Source organism: Balaenoptera physalus (genome assembly GCF_965194825.1).
Source record: "Balaenoptera physalus genome assembly, chromosome: 3".
Classification (NCBI taxonomy): Eukaryota; Metazoa; Chordata; class Mammalia; order Artiodactyla; family Balaenopteridae; genus Balaenoptera; species Balaenoptera physalus.
The window spans coordinates 149,560,853-149,582,462 of record NC_138890.1 but is presented as its reverse complement, the minus strand read 5'-3'; the positions used below and the strand labels follow the sequence as shown (position 1 = coordinate 149,582,462).

General features: G+C 38.2%; 1 protein-coding gene across 1 annotated transcript in view; it reads right to left on the bottom strand.

Annotated features, from left to right (window-relative positions):
* Nucleotides 1–21,610, bottom strand: part of ADAMTS12 (ADAM metallopeptidase with thrombospondin type 1 motif 12) — a 405,596-nt gene that overhangs the window by 12,377 nt on the left and 371,609 nt on the right. Inside the window, 1 exon segment of the mRNA XM_082453678.1 lies at nucleotides 13,114–13,273. Coding sequence (XP_082309804.1) covers nucleotides 13,114–13,273 — 160 coding nt within the window.

The window sequence follows — 21,610 nt, the reverse complement described above, 5'->3', positions numbered from 1 at the left end:
CTGGGGGAAACAAACTTCACTCTTGGAGGGTGTGCACAAAGTCTCGTGTGCACCAGGATCCAGGGGAAAAAGCAGTGACTTCATAGGCGCCTGGGCCAGACCTACCTGCTGGGCTTGGAGGGTCTCCTGGAGAGGTGGAGGGGTGGCTGTGGCTCACTGTGGGGACAAGGACACTGGTGGTGAAGGTACTGGGGAGTACTCACTGGTGTGAGTTGTCCTGGAGGCCCCCATTTTGATGCCAAGACCTGGCCCTACCCATTTAGAGAAGAGTTGACACCTATCCTTCTAAAATTATTTTTAAAAATTTTAGAGGAAGGAACACTCCCAAACTCATTCTGTGAGGTCACCATCACCCTGATACCAAAACCAGACAGATACCACAAAAAAAAAAAAAAAAGAAAGAAAGAAAATTACAGGCCAATACCACCAATAAACAAAGACGCAAAAATCCTCAACAAAATACTAGCAAACTGAATCCAACAATATATTAAAAGGATCATACACCATGATCAAATGGGATTTATCCCAGGAATGCAAGGATTTTTCAGTATCCACAAATCAATCAGTGTGATACACCACATTAACAAAGTGAACAATAAAAACCATATGATTATCTCAACAGATGCAGAAAAAGCTTTTGACAAAATTCAACACCCATTTATGATTAAAAAAACTCTCTGGAAAGTGGGCATAGAGGGAACATACCTCAGCATAATAAAGGCCATATATGACAAACCCACAGCTAACAACATATTCAATGGTGAAAAACTTAAGGCATTTCCTCTAAGATCAGGAACAAGACAAGGATGTCCACTCTCGCCACTTTTATTCAACATGGTTTTGGAAGTCCTAGCCATGGCAATCAGAGAAGAAAAATAAATAAAAGGAATTCAAATTGGCAAAGAAGAAGTAAAACTGTCACTGCCTGCAGATGACATAATACTATACATAGAAAATCCTAAAGATGCTACCAGAACACTACTAGAGCTCATCAATGAATTCAGTAAAGTTGCAGGATACAAAATTAATACACAGAAATCTGTTGCATTTATATACATAAAGAAAGAAGGATCAGAAAGAGAAATTAAGGAAACAATCCCATTTGCTATTGCATAAAAAAGAATAAAATACCTAGGAATAAACCTACCTAAGGAGGCAAAAGACCTGTACTCTGAAAACTGTAAGATACTTATGAAAAAATCAAAGACGACATAAACAGATGAAAAGATACCATGTTCTTGGATTGAAGAATCAATATTGTCAAAATGACTATACTACCCAAGGTAATCTACAGATTTAATGCAATCCCTATCAAATGACCAATGGCAGTTTTTGCAGATCTAGAACAAAAAACTTAAAATTTGTATGGAAACACAAAAGACCCCAAATAGGCAAAGCAATCTTGAGAAAGAAAAACAGAGCAGGAGGAATCAGGCCCCCTGACTTCAGGCTATACTATAAAGCTACAGTAATCAAAACAGTATGGTACTGGCAAAAAGACAGAAATATAGATCAATGGAACAGGATATACAGCCCAGAAATAAACTCACACACCTACAGTCAATTAATCTATAACAAAGGAGGCAAGAATATACAGTGGAGACAAGACTGTATCTTCAGTAAGTGGTGCTGGGAAAACTGGACAGCTACATGTAAAAGAATGAAGTTAGAGAATGTACTAAAACCATACACAAAAATATACACAAAATGGATTAAAGACCTAAATGTAAGACCAGATACTATAAAACTCTTAGAGGAAAACACAGGCAGAACACTGTTTGACATAAATTGCAGCAATATCCTTTTGGATTCACCCCCTTGAGTAAGAAATATAAAAACAAAAACAAACAAATGGGACCTAATTAAACTTAAAAGCTTTTGCACCACCAAGAAAACTATAAACAAAAAGACAACTCACAGAATGGGAAAAAATACTTGCAAATGAAGCAATCGACAAAGGATTAATCTCCAAAATATACAAACAGCTTATGCAGCTCAATATCAAAAAAACAAAAAACCCAACCAAAAAATGCACAGATCTAAATAGACATTTCTCCAAAGAAGACATACAGATGGCCAAAAAACACATGAAAAGATGTTCAACGTTGCTAATTACTAGAGAAATGCAAATCAAAACTATAATGAGGTATCACCTCACACCAGTCAGAATGGCCATCGTCAGAAAGTCTACAAACAGTAAATGCTGGAGAGGGTGTGGAAAAAAGGGAACCCCCTTACACTGTTGGTGGGAATGTAAATTGGTGCAGCCACTATGGAGAACAGTAGGGAGGTTCCTTAAAAACTAAAGATAGAGCTACCATATGATCCTGCAATCCCACTCCTGGGCATATATCTGGAGAAAACCATACTCCAAAAAGATACAGCCACCCCAATATTCATTGCAGTACTATTTACCATAGCCAAGACATGGAAGCAACCTAAATGTCCATCGACAGATGAATGGATAAAGAAGATGTGGTATATACGTATAATGGAATATTACTCAGCCATAAAAAAGAATGAAATAATGCCATTTGCAGCAACATGGATGGACATAGAGATTATCATACTAAGTGCAGTAAGTCAGACAAAGACAAATATCATACGATATCACTTATATGTGGAATATAATAAACATACAAATGAACTTATTTACAAAACAGAAACAGACTCACAGAGTTAGAAAACAAACTTATGGTTACCAAAGGCAAAAGGTGGGGGGAAGGGATAAATTAGGAAGTTGGGATTAACATATAGACACTACTATAAATAAAACAGATAATCAACAAGGACCTACTGTATAGCACAGGGAACTCTCCTCAATATTCTGTAATAACCTACATGGGAACAGAATCTGAAAAAGAATGGATATATGTATATGTATAACTAAATCACCCTGCTGTACACCTGAAACACAACACTGTAAATCAACTATACTCCAATATAAAATAAAAATTAAAAAAAATAGGGGCTTCCCTGGTGGCGCAGTGGTTGAGAGTCTGCCTGCCAATGCAGGGGATACGGGTTCAAGCCCTGGTCTGGGAAGATCCCACATGCCGTGGAGCAACTGGGCCCGTGAGCCACAATTACTGAGCCTGCGTGTCTGGAGCCTGTGCTCCCCAACAAGAGAGGCCGTGATAGTGAGAGGCCCGCGCACCGCGATGAAGAGTGGCCCCCACTTGCCACAGCTAGAGAAAGCCCTCGCACAGAAATGAAGACCCAATACAGCCATAAATAAATAAATAAATAAATAAATTTAATACTTGCTACTCTAACTAGCTCCTCTGACATCTCTCTGTATTCACTACAAAAAAAATAAATAAATAAATAAATAAGTATAAGACCTCTAAAAAATGATCACTGATCACAGATCACCATAATTTAGTAATAATGAAAAAGCTTGTAATATTGTGAGAAGTACCAAAATGTGACTCTGAGACACTAAGTGAGCAAATGCTGTTGGGAAAATGGTGGCAATAGTCTTACTCAACTCAGAGTTGCCACAAACCTTCAGTTTATAAAAATGTAATATCAGAGAAGCATAATAAAGTGGCAAACAATTAAAAAAAAGAACACAGCATGGATCAGCTTGACTAGAGAATATGTACTTCACATATGCTCTTTGACTTTGGCAATGGTATCTTGTGATTTAAGGGTTTTCCTTTTGGTTGGCTGGTTTTTCTTCAGATGAACCTATCCTTGATGAAAGTGAGATCTTAATGAAACCTTAATTCAGACACTGCAAATCACAAACACACTCTATGTATGAAAGAAACAGATAAATATCCCGACATTTCCTTCCCAGTTCCAATTACCCATTTCAATAAAAATATTTTCCTTAAAAAAAAATACATTTAACCAAATGGAGATACACACACACACACACACACACACACACACACACACATATACCTTCCATCCAAAAGCAGCAAATAAACATTCTTTAAAATGTACATGGAACATTCTACAGGATAGATCACATTATGCCACAAAACAAGTCTCAGTAAATTTAAGATAACTGAAATCATATCAAGCATCTTTTCCAAATACAATATAGGAGACTAGAAATCAGCTACAAGAAAAAACTTCAAAAAACACAAACATGTGGAGACTAAATAACATTCTGCTAAGCAACCAATGGATCACTGAGGAAATAAAAGAAGAAATAAAAAAATACCTATAGACAGACGAAAACAAAACACAAAGATCCGAAGTCTGTGGGATGCAACAAAAGCAGTTCTAAGGAAATTTTAGCCATACAAGCCTACCTCAGGAAACAAGAAACATCTCAAAAAAAAAAAACCCAACATTACACCTAAAGGAATTAGAAAAAGAAGGACAACCAAAACCCAAAGTTAGAAGGAAAAAGATCATATATATCAGAGCATAAATAAATGGAGACTAATAAAACAATAATAAAGATCAATGAAACTGAGAGCTGGTTCTTTGAAAAGATAAAAAGAGGGCCCAAATCAATAAAATCAGAAGTGAAAAAGAAGTAACAACTGATACCACAGAAATACAAAGGATCATAAGAAATTATATGAACAATTATACACCAATGAAATGGATGACCTAGAAGAAATGGACAAATTTCTAGAAATGTACAATCTCGCAAGACTGAATCAGGAAGAAATAGCAAATGTGAATAGACTGATTACCAGTAATGAAAACGAATCAATAATAATAATAAAAAACTCCCAACAAACAAAAGCCTGGAGCCAGATGGCTTCATAGGTGAATTCTACCAAACATTTAGAGAAGAGTAACATGTATCCTCTTCAAACTATTCCAAAAAATTGAGGAGGAAGAAACACTTACAGACTGATTCCACAAGGCCAGCATTGCCCCAATATCAAAACCAGATAAAGAGATCACAAAAAAGAAAATTACAGGCCAATATCATTGATGGACAAATGCAAAAATCCTCAACAAAATATTAGCAAACCAAATTCAACAATACATTCAAAGGAGCATACACCATGATCAAGTGGGATTTATCCCAGGGGTACAAGGATGGTTCAGTATTTGCAAATCAATCAATATGATACACCACATTAACAAACTGAAGAATGAAATCATATGATCATCTCAACAGATGCCAAAAAGCTTTTGATAAAATTCAACATCGATTTATGATAAAAAAAACTCTCCAGAAAGTGGGTTTAGAGGGAACATACTTCAACACAATAAAGCCCATATGATAAGCCCACAGCTAACATCATAGTCAATGGCGAAAAGCTTAGTGCATTTCTTCTAAGATCAGGAAGAACACAAGGATGTCCACTCTCGCCACTTTTATTCAATGTAGTATTGGAAGTTCTAGCCACAACAATCAGAAAAATAAAATAAATCCAAATTGGAAAGGAAGAAGTAAAATTGTCACTGTTTGCAGATGACATGACACTAAACATAGAAAATCCTAAAGATGCTACCAGAAAACTAGTAGAGCTCATCAATGAATTCAGTAAAGTAGCAGGTTACAAAATTAATATACAGAAATCTGTTGCATTTCTTAACTAACAATGAACTATTAGAGAAATTAAGGAAACAATCCCATTTACAACCACATCAAAAGGAATAAAATACCAAGGAATAAATCTAAGGAGGTAAAAGACCTGTACTTGTAAAACTATAAGACAATGATAAAAGAAATTGAAGATGACACAAACAAATGGAAAGATATCCTGTGTTCATGAATTGGAAGAATTAGTATTGTTTAAATGACTATACTACCTAAGGAAATCTACAGATTCAGTGCAATCCCTATCAAAATACCAATGACATTTTTCACAGAACTAGAACAAATAATTCTTAAATTTGTACAGAAACACAAAAGACCTCAAATAGGCAAAACAATCTTGAGAAAGAACAAAAGTGGAGGTATCATGTGACCTGATTTCCAACTACACTACAAAGCTATGGTAATCAAAACAGTATAGTACTGGCACAAAAACAGACACACAGTTCAATGGGACAGAATAGAGAGCCCAGAAATGAACCCACTTTTATATGGGCAAATAATCTATGACAAAGCAGTGAAGAATATACAATGGAGAAAAGACAGCTTCTTCAACAAACAGTGGTGGGAAAACTGGACAGCTACATGGGAAAGAATCAAACTGGACTACTCTCTCACACCATACACAAAAATAAATTCAAAATGGATTAAAGACTTAAACCTAAGACTGGAAACCATAAAGTCTCTCAAAGAAAACATAGGTAGTATGCTCTTTGACGTCGGTCTTAGTAATTGTTTTTGGATCTGTCTGCTTAGGCAAGGGAAACGAAAGCAAAGATAAACAAATGGGAATACATCAAACTAAAAAGCTTTTGCACAGTGAAGGAAAATACCAACAAAATGTAAAGGCTGCCTACTGAATGGGAGAAGAAATTGATATTTGCAAACAGTGTATTTGATAAGGGGTTACTATCCAAAATATACAAAGAACTCATACAACTCAACATCAAAAAACATAAAACCTGATTAAAAAATGGGCAGAGGATCTGAATAGAAATTTTCCAAAGAAGATATACAGATGGCCAACCGGTACATGAAAAGATGCTCAACATCACTTATCAAAAGGGAAATGCAAATCAAAACCACAATGAGATATCATCTCACACCTTTCAGAATGGCTTGCATCAAGAAGACAACAAATAATAAACATTAGCCAGGATGTGGAAAAAAGGGAACCCTTATGCCCTGTTGGTAGGAATGTACATTGGTGCAGCTACTATGGAAAACAGTATGGAGGTTCCTCAAAAAATTAAAAATATAACTACCATATGATCCAACAATTCCACTCCTGTGTATTATCCAAAGAAAACAAAAACACTAATTAGAAAAGATATATGCACCCCAATGTTCACTGAAGCACTATTTACAATAGCCAGGACATGGAAGCAACATAAATGTCCATCAACAGATGAATGGATAAAGAAGATGTGGTGTGTGTATATATATATATATATATAGATATATAGATATATATATCTATATATATCTATATATCTATATATATATATATATATATATATATATACACACAATGGAATATTACTCAGCCATGAAAATGAATCACATCTTGCCATTTGCGACAATATGGATGGACCTAGAGGTTATTATGTTAAGTGAAATAACTCAGAGAAGGACAAATACTGCATGGTCTTACTTATTTGTGGAATCTAAAAAACAAAACAAAACAAAAACAGACGAATAGATACAGAGAACAAACAGGTGGTTGCCAGAGGGGAGTGGGGTAGGGGGAGGAAAGATATAGGTGAGGGAGGTTAAGAGGTACAAACTTCAGTTATAAAATTAATGAGTCATGGGTATGAAATGTACAGTGTGGGGAATATAGTCAATAACTATGTAATATCTTTGAATGGTGACAGATGGTAACTCGACTTATCATTGTGATCAGCTTGAAGTGTATAGAAATATCAAATCCCTATCTTGTGTGCCAAGAACTAACACAGTGTTGTTATACTTCAAAAACAAACTCAGAAAAATAGATAAAATTTGTGGTTACCAGAGGTGGGTGTAGGGGAGGGGGAAGTGGAGGAAGGCAGTCAAAATATACAAATTTCCAGTTACAATACTAAGGATGTAATATACAACACAATAAATATAATAAGCGCTGCTGTACAATATATATGAAAGTTTTTAAGAGTAAATTCTAAGAGTTCTCATCACAAGAAAACAAGTTTCTATTTCTTTAGTATCTATCACAGTAAACTTATTGTGATAGTCAGTCCCTAATGTATGTAAATCAAATAATTATGCTGTACACCTTAAATTTATACAGTGCTATGTGTCAGTTATATCTCAATAAAACTGGAAGAAAATATTTTAAGTCTGCTGACTCAAATGTTTATTTGTATCAACTTTAAGTACTATGCTTATTACTTTCCTTATTTTTCTATTGCATTCTGTACCCCTCATTCCCCAAATTAAACAACAACAACAACCCAAGAATGGTGTGCATAAGGGTTTTGCTTTTGTTTTTTAATCATCATGAATATAATGCCTAGAAGATAGCTGATATTCAGTACATATTTCTGGATGAATTTTTTTGACTTTTTAAAAAATTGGGGTATAGTTGCTTTACAATGTTGTGTCAGTTTCTGTTGTATGACGAAGTGAATCAGCTATATGTATACATATATCCCCTCCCTCTTGGACCTCCTTCCCACCCCTCCCCCATCCCATCCATCTAGGTCACTGCAGAGCACCGAGCTGAGCTCCCTGCACTATACAGAAGGTTCCCACTAGCTATATGTTTTACACATGGTAGTGCACATACGTCAGTCCCAGTCTCCCAATTCATCCCACCCCCACTTTCCCTCCTTGGTGTCCATACGTTTGTTCTCTACACCTGTGTCTCTATCTCTGCCTTGCAAACAGGTTCATCTGTACCATTTTTCTAGATTCCACATATATGTGTTAATAGATGATATTTGTTTTTTTCTTTCTGACTTACTTCACTCTGTATGACAGTCTCTAGGTCCAACCGTGTCTCTACAAATGACCCAATTTTGTTCTTTTTTATGGCTGAATAATCGTCCACTGTATACATATGTACCACATCTTCTTTATCCATTCATCTGTTGATGGACATTTATGTTGCTTCCATGTCCTGGCTATTGTAAATAGTGCTTCAGTGAACATTGGGGTGCATGTTGCCCTTTTGTTTTTCTTTGTTTTTTAATATCTTTATTGGAGTATAATTGCTTTACAATGTTGTGTTAGTTTCTGCTGTACAACAAAGTGAATCAGCTATATGTACACATATATCCCCATATCTCCTCCCTCTTGAGCCTCTCTCCCACCCTCCCTATCCCACTCCTCTAGGTCATCACAAAGCACTGAGCTGATCTCCCTGTGCTATGCAGCAGCTTCTCACTAGCCATCCATTTTACATTTGGTAGTGTATACATGTCAGTGCTACTCTCTCACTTCATCCCAGCTTCCCCTATCCTGCTGTGTCCTCAAGTCTGTTCTCTACGTCTGCATCTTTATTCCTGACCTGCCACTAGGTTCATCAGTACCGCTTTTTTAGATTCCATATATGTGTGTTAGCATACAGTATTTGTTTTCCTCTTTCTGACTTGCTTCACTCTGTATGACAGACTCTAAGTCCATCCACCTCATTACAAATAACTCAGTTTCATTCCTTTTTATGGCTGAGTAATATTCCATTGTATATATGTGCCACATCTTCTTTATCCATTCATCTGTTGATGGACACTTAGGTTGCTTCCATGTCCTGTCTATTGTAAACAGTGCTGCAATGAACATTGTGGTACATGACTCTTTTTGAATTATGGTTTTCTCAGGGTATATGCCCAGTAGTGGGACTGCTGGGTCGTATGGTAGTTCTATTTTTAGTTTTTTAAGGAACCTCCATACTGTTCTCCATAGTGGCTGTATCAATTTACATTCCCACCAACAGGGCAGGAGGGTTCCCTTTTCTCCACACCCTCTCCAGCATTTGTTTGTAGATTTTTTTGATGATGGCCATTCTGACTGGTGTGAGGTAATAATACCTCAATGTAGTTTTGATTTGCATTTCTCTAAAAATTAGTGATGTTGAGCATCTTTTCATGTGTCTGTTGGCCATCTGTATGTCTTCTTTGGAGAAATGTCTATTTAGATCTTCCACCCATTTTTTGATTGGGTTGTTTGTTTTATTGATATTGAGCTTCATGAGCTGTTTGTATATTTTGATGTTTTTTTAACCCATATGCTTGGAAAGAGTTCTATAGCCCCCACTATGGAAATAGTAGTTCTGATTTAGATTTTAAGTCATTAACAATTTAGACGGCACCTAAAGAAAGTAAAATGGCCTGGAGGAAAACAAACCTTACATGAATTCATACCTGATTTTACAAGATGGGCATGGGGGCATGTTTACTGTGATGGCTGGCTGGCTGAGAAGAATCTGGGCATTGAATGGCTTATTTTCAAAGCATTTTAGAGGGTACAGGGGTCAGGGTGGGTGGTTGGCTTTTTTTAAATCAAGGAATTTCTTGCAGCTGCTTTTTCCTATTGTTTCTATATGAGTAAGCATGACTCTGCCTTCGAGAGAAACTTGTAATTACCTTTTGTTGCCCTGATAATTTTTGGTGAGTGGAATTCTTTTTTTTTATTTACATCCATTGTCAGCTAACCATTAGTCATCATCTCTTCAGTGTGAGATTTCAGTGTAAAAAATACCAGATATGCATTTAACCCAATTTTGAGGATTGACAATTGTCTTCAACTGTCTTATTGCTGGGCAGTGCAATGTATATATAATTTAAAAATAACCAATAGAGACTTTCCTGGTGGTCCAGTGGTTAAGACTCTGCAATTCCACTGCAGGGGGCACGGGTTCAATCCCTGTTTAGGGAACTAAGATCCCGCATGCCGTGTGGTATGGCCAAAGACAAAAACAAAACAATAACACTAGGCATGGTCAACCAAGACTGTGTTGCTACCTCAATTATATAAAAACCATCACAGCTTAGAAGGATTCTATACTCTCAGCATTTTAAAAACATGGTACCAAAGAGTGTGATGAGATGACATGAAAGGAAGTGTCCCAAATTGACCCCTTGGTCTAGAACAGGGTGCTTCTCATGAAAAGATGCTCATCACCGTTAATTATTAGAGAAATACAAATCAAAACTACAATGAGGTACCTATAGATTATCATACTAAGTGAAGTAATTCAGAAAGAGAAAGACAAATACCATATATCACTTATATGTGGATTCTAAAATATGACACCAATGAACCTATCTATGAAACAGAAACAGATTCAAAGACAGAGAACAGACTTGTGGTTGCCAAGGGGGAGGGGGGATGGGGGAGGGAAGGATTGGGAGTTTGGGATTAGCAGACACAAACTAGTATATATAGAATGGATAAACAACAAGGTCCTACTGCATAGCACAGGGAACTATATTCAATATCCTGTGATAAACCATGATGGTAAAGAATATGAAAAAGAATATGTAAATGTATAACTGAATCACTGCTGTACAGCAGAAATTAATGCAGCATTGGAAATCAACTATACTTCAATTAAATAAAAAAAAATAGAACAGGGTGCTTCTCAAACTTCAACATGCATCCAAATCACCTGGGAATCTTGTTTAAATGCAGATTCTGATTCAGTAGGTCTGGGGTGAGGCCTGAGATCCTGCATTTCTAACAAGCTCCCAGGTGATGCCCATGCAGCTAGTCCAGGCACCACACTGAGTAGCAAGAGTCTGGAAGGCTAAAACTTAATAATACCTCTGAAAATGAGCCCTAGGTAGCTCTGTTTGGAGGTTCAAGTAAGGTCAATGATAGCCAGCCTCAAATGCAAGTTGGTCAGAAAGAAGTTGCATGGGATCATCAGACCTGAAGCATTTTCCCCTCAATGCACTGTGTTCAGGATTTCCAGCCCACACCTCTCTCCTGACCTCTGCACCTGTGTAAAAACCAATCACAGACCACTCCTACCTAAATGATTTATCTGCTCCTCAACGAACATGTCCCAAACAGAATGCATTACCTTTCCCCATTCCCAAACCCACTCCTGGGCTTCGTCTCTCACAGAATGGTAGCCTCATCTACTCAGCTGCCCAAGTCGGAAATCTGGGCTTTGTTCTCCCTCCTCTTTCCCCGGCACAAAGTCCTGTCTGGTGTCTCTTTTAAGTAGCTCTTGAATCCACTCACTTCTCTCTATCTGCGCTTCTGCTGCCTTAGTTCCTGCCACGTACATCTCCTGCTTGGGGTGCAGTGGTAGTCTCCGAACTGGTTCCTTTCTCTATCTTCCACAGTGCAGGTTGCATGACTTTCTTATCATCACTCCCCTGTTTGGAATACTTCAATGGCTCCCTTCTGCCCTAGGGATAAAGTCCAAACTCATCTGCGTTGCTTCATGAGGCTCTTTATCCTCTAGCTGCAGCTTACCCCTCTAGCCCTACTGTTTCCTAACTCCCCTTGAACTGTGTACTGAATTTAGACTTATATGCCATGACATCATCTTCTTCCTGCTTACTGCAGACACTGAAAGCTGCTCCTGGAACCTCTCCCCTGACCTCTCTACTCATCCTTCACTTTCTCTGGAGGCCTTCCCTCCTCTCCCCAGTTTACATATGATGCCCTTCCCAAGTGCTGTCATAACACCCTTACCGCCCTGATCAGTATCTCACTGGTTGGTGATTTTGTTCCTTGTTTGACATTATGCTTAACACAAAGTAAGTGCCCAGCAAATATCTGTTAAATAAATACATGATTTATAAATAAACAATCCTTAGGGAAACTCTTCTCAGGATATTAACTCTGACAGCAGTCTCTGTTGAATGCCAGCCCTCAGTGCTTGGAAGGAGGTGAGAAGCAGATTAATAAACAGCAGGATTCACTATCTCTCATCCTTAAGAATCTTTGGAAGAAGACTACCACTGGTAGAGAGCCTCAAATACCTGCAAATCCACTTTCCCTGGGTAGCTGGTGGCCAATGGCTGAAAGGTGTGGGTATGTGAACTCTCAGCTCACTGGCCTCAAGGGCAGACAACTCCGAGATATAACTTTCACCCTGGAGCTTCCCTGTGGGAGCAGGCTGAAGCTAGGAATGTGCCTGAGATGGCAGCCCGGCTGTGCTTCCTTCCTTTTCTGTCTTGTTTCCCTCTCCCTTAGCTATCTTCCCTGGGAGCACTTCCTTAATGAATCCCTTGCACACAAGTTTGCACCTCAGAGTCTGTTTCTACGGAACCTGACCTCAGACAGCAGTGCAAGATTGATAGAAAGGTCCATTCAGTACTTGACTGGGGTCCTGAGAAAGGCTAGAGCATTTCTCAGAAATCTTTGAAAAAATAGAAGTGATTCTCATTTGTGTGGGATGAAGTCAGTGTAAACGTGCTTTGAGATAGGAAAATGGATGAGATAATCCCTCAAGGAAATAATGTCGAACTTCACGGAATCCGACAGATGGCTCCCAGGGGAGCTGGCTGGCCTCTTCAGCATTAAGATTCTTAGCTCTGTAAAAGGGGGCTAAAACTACCCACAAATCAAGTCATGCAGGACAACTTATTTATGAAAAGCTCTGTTCCCCCTGAGCAAAGCCATTCACCTACCAGCGTTCTTCCTGCAGGCCTGCTGGTTGCATTTTTGGAATTCTGGGGGTCTGGGTTCGTGATCACACAGGCATCGGTCTTGGTCTTCAGTTTTATTGTTCTCTGAGGCAACACAATGGACAGTCCTCTTCTGAAAGCCACCTCCACAGGATGCAGTGCACTGGAAGAGAGGGGCACAGGGAGAGAGTCAGAATTCTCCCCCAGGATCACCAGGGGAACTCCAGCATAACTGCTTTAACCCCACGGTTGTCAAATAGGGGCAAGCCTCCATCACCACAAGGCTTTTTGAAGGAGTCATAGAATAAAGGCACTGATAATTTGGAGATGTGAATTTAGGAAGAGTTTATATTACAGATTGTGTGAACTGAATTCGGCTTAATTTACAATTGGGTTCTCTGAAGAATGTGGACAGAGGTTGAACTGCAAGCAAAATAGAAAAAAAATTTCATATCTGGACTCTGGTGCCTCAGCAATCCAGTTTCTCTGAACTGGTTTTGAATTGGGGCTGGGAGTCAGATGTGAGGAGAGGGGACAGAGCTACGAGGAAAGCTGAGAGAGGATCAAAAGGGAAGAGGGAGAAGAAAAGCAAGGTGGAATGGAGAGGGAATTTGCAACGGACCTAGCTCTACCATGTGTGGCCTCAAGCCACCTAACAGACAAGATTCATGTAATGTCATGATGTGGCTTCCTGGAAGCAGAAGGGAGAGTCTCTGGCCTGGGAAACCATCCTGGGGATGTAAGAAAATGTGTCTGAATTTATTATATATACATACACTCTTAAAAAAAATTTTTTTTATTGTGGTAAAATATATAAAACATAAAATGTACTACTTTAACCATTTTTTCACTCTACAGTTCAGTGCCTTAAATACATTCACATTGTTCTGTAATCATTACCACCATCCATCTCTAGGAGTTTTTCATCTCTCCAAACTGAAACTCTGTACCCCCAGCCCACCCTGCCCCAGTCCCTGGCAACCACCATTCTATTTTTTGTCTATTTGACTATTTGAGGTACCTCATATAAGTAGAATCATACAATATTTGTCCTTTTGTGACTTGCTTCTTTCAATTAGCATAATGTCTCCAGGTTTCCTCCATGTTATAGCATGTGTCAGAATTTCCTCTTTAAGGTGGGATAATATTCCATTGTATGTAGATACCACATTTTCTTTATCCTTTCATCTGTTGATGGACATTGGGTTGCTTCCACCTTTTGGCTATAGTGACCCACATATACTCTTATGGTTTACATTCTATTTCATGTTTTACTACTTTTCCCCTCATCTGTTTTATGTAATCAAAATCTCCCAGAGGGCAGAAACCAGTTCCTCTTTCTTTGTTCTGCACGGTAAGTAGGTGAGTGCTAAACGCAGCATGACCATTCAGTAAATACCCATTGATTGGCCGAAAAAGACTGCTGCATGGTAAATTATGGAAAAATCTCCAGGCCCTAAATATCCCATTTGCCATTTGAAATATTATTGGTCAACAAGATTACTAGACTTACAAAAATATCCACACTGGACACCACTGAAACTCAGAATACTGTTACCAAACACTGTTTCCCATAAAACTCCAATGTGGGATAAGAGGAGAAACATCAAATTCTTCTTAACATCCACTGCTTTATTTTACTCTACTCTTCATAAAGCCTAGAGCAAGGCGATCAGCATGGAACTTTATGTCTGTTTTATAAAGTCAGAAATTACTCTGATTAAACCTAAAGGTAATTTTATTCAGTGAATTCACATCAAATTTTCCATGCATATGGACAAGAGAAAAGTAAGAAAATAACTACTCAACTGATCCTGAGTAAATAAAAGTGTGCAACAGAGGACAGAGGGAAGAACAAGGGAAATTAATCAAGCCAGAATATGATAAAGGGTACTGGAGGCACTGGGCCAGAATTCAGGAGACTTGGGCTTTTTCACTCACTACACATTGTCCTGGATCTCATTCAACCTCTCTTTTTCTTCCTCTGTAAAACAAGGTTGTTACAGGCAAGAATATACAATGGAGAAAAGACAGCTTCTTCAATAAGTGGTGCTGGGAAAACTGGACAGCTACAAATAAAAGAATGAAGTTAGAATACTCCGTAACACCTTGCACAAAAACTCGAAATAGATTGAAGACCTAGATGTAAGACTGGATACTATAAAACTCTTAGAGGAAAACATAGGCAGAACACACTTTGACATAAATCCCTGCAATATCTTTTTGTATCTACCTCCTAGAGTAATGAAGATAAAGACAAAAATAAACAAATGGTACCTAATCAAACTTAAAAGTTTTTGCACAGCAAAGGAAACCATACACAAAACAAAAGACAACACATAGAATGGGAGAAAATAATTTGCAAACAATGCAACTCAAAAGGGATTAATCTCCAAAATATACAAACAGCTCATGCAGCTCAATATCAAAACAACAAACAACCCCAATCCAAAAATGGGCAGAAGACCTAAATAGACATTTCTTCAACAAAGACATACAGATGGCCCAAAAAACACATGAAAAGATGCTCAACATCACTAATTATTAGAGAAATGCAAATCAAAACTACAGTGAGGTATCACCTCATACCAGTCAGAATGGCCATGATCACAAAATCTATAAACAATAAATGCTGGAGAGGGTGTGGAGAAAAGGGAACCCTCTTGCACTATTGGTGGGAATGTAAATTGATACAGCCACTATGGAGAACAGTATGGAGGTGCCTTAAAAAACTAAAAATAGAACTACCATATGACCCAGCAATCCCACTACTGGGCATATACCCAGAGAAAACCATAATTCAAACAGACACATGAACCCCAGTGTTCACTGCAGCACTATTTACAATAGCCAGGTCCTGAAAGCAACCTAAATGTCCATCAACAGACGAATGGATAAAGAAGATGTGGTATATATATACAATGGACTATTACTCAGCCATAAAAAAGGAACGAAATTGGGTCGTTTGTAGAGACATGGTTGGACCTAGAGACTGTCATACAGAGTGAAGTAAGTCAGAAAGAGAAAAACAAATATTAATGCATATATGTGGAATCTAGAAAAATGGTACAAACTGGTTTGCAAGGCAGAAATAGAGACACAGATGTAGAGAGCAAACATATGGGCACCAAGGGGGGAAAGGGCAGGTGGGGACAACTGGGAGATTGGGATTGACATATATACACTAATATGTATAAAATAGATAACTAATGAGAACCTGCTGTATAGCACAGGGAACTCCACTTCACTGTACATTAGAAACTAACACAACACTGTAAAACAACTATGCCCCAATTAAAAAAAAAAAAAGATTAGGTACATATATACAATGGAATATTACTAAGCCATGAAAAAGAACGAAATAATGCCACATGGATGGACCTAGAGATTATCATACTAAGTGAAGTAAGTCAGACAGAGAAAGACAAATATCATGATATCACATGTGGAATCTAAAAAAGTGATACAAATGAACTTATTTATGAAACAGAAACAGACTCACAGTCTTTGAAAACAAACTTATGGTTACCAAAGGGGAAAGGTTGGGGGGAGGGATAAATTAGGAGCTTGGGAGTAACATATACACACTACTATATATAAAATAGATAGCAACAAGGACCCACAGGGAACTGTACTCAATATTCTGTAATAACCTATATGGGAAAAGAATCTGAAAAAGAATGGATATATGTGTATGTATAACTGAATCACTTTGCTGGACACCTGAAACTAACACAACATTGTAAATCAATTATACTCCAATATAAAACAAAAAGTAAATTAAAAAAACAAAACAAACAAAAAAGATGGAAGAGCTAATTCCAAGCCAAGCACAAAAATAAGCAGAGAGGTCACTGCCCGTGCATTTATTAGCTAATTTAAATAACTTGTGATGGAGAAGATGTATGAATTTGTGTTGTGTTAAATTAGAGGATTAAGCAGGAAGCATGGTTACTGATTTGGGTTTTGTTAATTGTGGTAATGCTGTGAGTTTGGGGTTTTAGAGACAAGGTAACTCTCTTAATGCTCAGTTCCACTTCTTTGTATCCAATAAAAATAAGGGATCTTTGTGCAGAACTGAGCACCCAAAATAGGGATGGGGCTTAGTTGGGGCTTAGCTCTAAGCTAAGATTGCTGAGCAACTGAATTGATCGCACCCTACACTGAACTCTGCACTATCCTCTTTCAGTCCTGGATGCTTCTCTTCAGCTTAAACTGGCCTGTTTGGAAAAGTTGATTCCCAGGGCTCAGCAGATGATCAGCAAAGACTCTCTGTGAGAACCTATAAAATAGACACATGAAGACTGGACTCTGTTAGTGCTATCACTCAACCAACATAGATCAAATGAAGAAACCACTTGATGATTTAAAACTGGTACAAACTAATGCAAGCATCTCAACTGAATAATTTTCTTTTTTTAAAAAAATAAATTTATTTATTTATTTATTTAATTTTGGCTGCTTTGGGTCTTTGCTGTGTGCAGGCTTTCTCTAGTTGCGGTGAGCAGGGGCTACTCTTTGCTGCGGTGTGCGGGCTTCTCATTGTGGTGGCTTCTCTTGTTGTGGAACATGGGCTCTAGGCTCGTGGGCTTCAGTAGTTGTGGCGCACGGGCTCAGTAGTTGTGGCTCGTGGGCTGTAGAGTGCAGGCTCAGTAGTTGTGGTGAACAAGCTTAGTTGCTCCGTGGCATGTGGGCTCTTCCCGGACCAGGGCTCGAACCCGTGTCCCCTGCATTGGCAGGCAGATTCTTAACCACTGTGCCACCAGGGAAGTCCTTTAATAATTTTCTTGCACTTACTATTAATATATGTCAGGCACTGTAAGTACATAGGCAATATCCTTGAGTTCAATTCTTGGAACAATCATGTAAAATAAGATTTGTTTTCGGGTGTTGTAGAATCAGATATTCCTCTCCTCTGACTTTTTTCCTTTTTTCATAGCATTTAACGAAGGACATGGAGACACATGTCCTTCAGCTTTGGAAAATTTTTCTTATATTAATTCTTTGATAAGTTCCTCACTTCTATTCCATCTCCATCCTCCCTTTTTATTATTATTTTTTTAATTTTTGAATTTTAGTTTATTTTTTTATACAGCAGGTTCTTATTAGTCATCAATTTTATACACATCAGTGTATGCATGTCAATCCCATCCATCCTCCCTTTCTGAAATCTTATTATTTTGATGTTGTGCCTGCTGGCTTGATCCTCTAATTTCCTTATCTTTTATCTCATTTTGTCTTTGTCCTCATTTTCTTGAGAGATTTCTTCACATTATTTTCACAATCTTATGTTTGAATTTTCACTTTTGCTACTCTAAAAATTTCTAAATTCTCCTTATATGCTTTTTATATACCTTTAATAAGAAGCTAGCTCATGGATATAGTCTCTTATTTCTCTAAAGAGACTAATTATATATACTTTATGAGGAGTTCTTTCATTTCTTTCATGGTCTCTATTCCTTGGAGTTCCTTCTGTTCTGTTCATTTTGTTATTTTGTTCTTGGTGTGATAGGTTTTCTCAAATGTCCAGAAATCCTACGCTATCTATGTATATTTAAGATGAGGCACCAATGATCTGACTGGATGTTCCATGGGTGGCAGGTGTTGAGACATGGCTTTATATAAGGTGAGCAGGAAGAGGTCTCTTATGTAGTTTTTTCCTCTTGAGGCTAAGCTGGCCCCCTGCCTCTGTGGAGCTCAGTCGGGGAGGGGGATATCACACTATTTACTGTGTGTATTTTCATCACTTAATCACTGGTGAGACAATTAATCCTTTTGCCCTGATCAACTATGCCTGATTACAAGGTATCAGAGAGAAGACCTCCAGGCTATGGTTGGGATGTAGGAAAATTTCTAAAGGTCCAACTGCTTCTCTTACAAACTTTCAACCAACTCCCATTTTCCCTTACCCTCACCTCTGCCTTCAGATGTACCTGGAAATCTCTGCTATAGACAGTTTTTAGCTTTCTCTGACATGCTACGAAGTCAATTGTAAGTTTGGGTATCTACCTTTTTTTAGAAAATAAAAACTTAATTTTTTCAGATTTATAAGATAGTTCCCATTACATATAACATTATGGTCAAGGACTCTACAGCCACAAATGCCCGCAGTCACATAAATATATCCAATCAATGCCTTTTCCTGCTAAATGAGGCATCTGAAGTCCAGAGGGTCATGTTTTGAGTAGAAGTCGTCCTTAATGGGATGGCTCCCATCAGTGCATTAGGAACTAGCCAAGTAACCTTGCTTGCTAGAGCTGTCTGACTCAGAGGAGAGGAACGGACAGATGGCCTGCTGATCAGAGGTGGGACAGAACTAGACTTTCTCTCGTGGTTTAAGATATTTCAAAATCTCAGAATTCAGATTTGGTTTCTACAGCGTATTTGGGGAGTTCCAACTTTTGGATGAAAAAGGAAAACAATTTAGTGGTAAGAAATAGAAGACTGCTTAAGAGGGGTCCTAACTGCCCCCTTCCTGCAGGAGTGAGGAGAGGATGGCCCCAAGCTCACCGGCCCTTGGCTTAGACCATCGTTCTCCCAGGAAGAGGGAGAGCATGGCTCCGCCCCTCGACTCCTCTCCCCCATGGTTCAGTGGCACTGACAACCATTCAAGGTAGTGAACATCTAGAAGTTCCATATGCTGCAGCTGGAGTTTGCCTATCAGATTCTGCTTGGAGCTTTAATGTGAACAAGTTTGTGTAAACTGCAAACAAGCCGTGGCACAAGTCTCCTGGGGCACTAGCTTTGCTCCCCCAACTTGCAGATCAGAAGACAGGAATACCCCAAACCAAATAAAAGCCCAAATAGGCATCTAAATCTGGAGCAGACATTCATTCTCCTGGACACCACCAGCTGCCCCAGGTGATGCTAAGGCACAGTCAGTTTTACATTAGAAAGTAAAGCCACCTCTTAAACCCAGGACATCGCTGGCTATCTACTTCTATCTTCCAAAAGTGTATTGACCCCATCCCTTTGTGTTGTCTCCTGTCCTCTTCTCTGTCTTTGTGGGTTTGTGCCACTTTGAGCTGTTTGTTTTTTTCTTCTTCTGGCTGTTTAATGGAGTTTGGGGAAAAGAAGCAAATGTATATATCCGATCCATCCATATGTCTTACTTGAACTCTGGTAACTTCTCCTTTTCGCTTAATAATAGGTAATGAGGTCAAGGACAATCCTAAAGGCTGGCTTGGTAGGTGGAGCCACCTCCATTGCCCCCTATTCTTTGATATGCACAATTGATGAATTAGTAGTACATGGTTCTTCCAAGGAAACTTGAACTCATCTCCACCTCCAAGAGACTGCTACTTCTACCTCCCTCTAAGGAAATTCTGTACTTCTGCTGTTGGAAATTTTTACATCTCAGAAATACAGGTCTACCTCATTCTTAAAAGGGCAGTACTATAATAAATTAATAAATTAACCAGTTCCTCCATCAATGGACATTTAGATTATTTTCAGGAATTGCTATTATAACAAGATGGCAATGAGCATTCTTTATAGTCATCTAGGATTACATCTGGTGGTATATCTGTGGGTTAAATGATTAAAGGTAGAATTACTGGGTCAGATAGTCTGTGGATTTTAAGTTTCTCACTGATTTTAATACTTTCTATTCTAACTTCATACAGATGATTATAACCAAAGAAATGCGCTGGAAATCTGGGTAAAGAAAAACCACACAAAATTTCACAATTTACAACCTCAGTGTTACCTAACACTGACATTACCTGAATGTCAAAATGAGGAGCAGCCTGCATTCTTACAGGAAAATGGGAATGTTTTTGACAATTTCCTCTTCTCAGTGTGTACCCTGAGAGCTTCTGTTTCACACATCATTACTATTGTCATATTTACTGGGATATCATCATCATTCTTGCCAGAAAGAAAACTGCATTATCCAAATTTCCTTTACAACGAATGATAAGGTACTAGAGCCTCGGGGAGTTGACAGTGACACTTAAAAATGTTTATCTGTAGTTTTTAATCTATAGGATTTTGTGCCCCTGAAAATTTATAGCATTTTCATGACAGTTCAAAGTATATCAAATTTTCTTTTCTGATGGTCACATTTGATTTGATTAGTGATGCTTATAATTGTTACACAGGGCTCCAGGGTATTTATGAAAAGCCTAATCCTGAAACACATCTTTATCTGTTGAGGACAATTTTTTCAGGTTGTGAAATCAAAGATGGATGAGGAAAGTTGGTTTTAGAAATAACTGAACCTCCAATAAATAGGAAATAAAGTATATTTCCAAGGGAGATATTGTAAGATGCTTAAATATAAATTAAATTTTCTTCACATGAAAAATAATACAACTGTATGACATTGTTTTCTGTTGTTCACATGACCCATGCGGGTAGGGTGAAAACTGGTACTGGACCTGGCAGACAGCTTAGTAGAATGTATAACCAGAAGCTTGCCCAGACGCCAGAATCTCATTTGGCAATTCATCTTGAGTCAGAATTAGATACCAATGAATATAGGGCATTCATAGAAAAT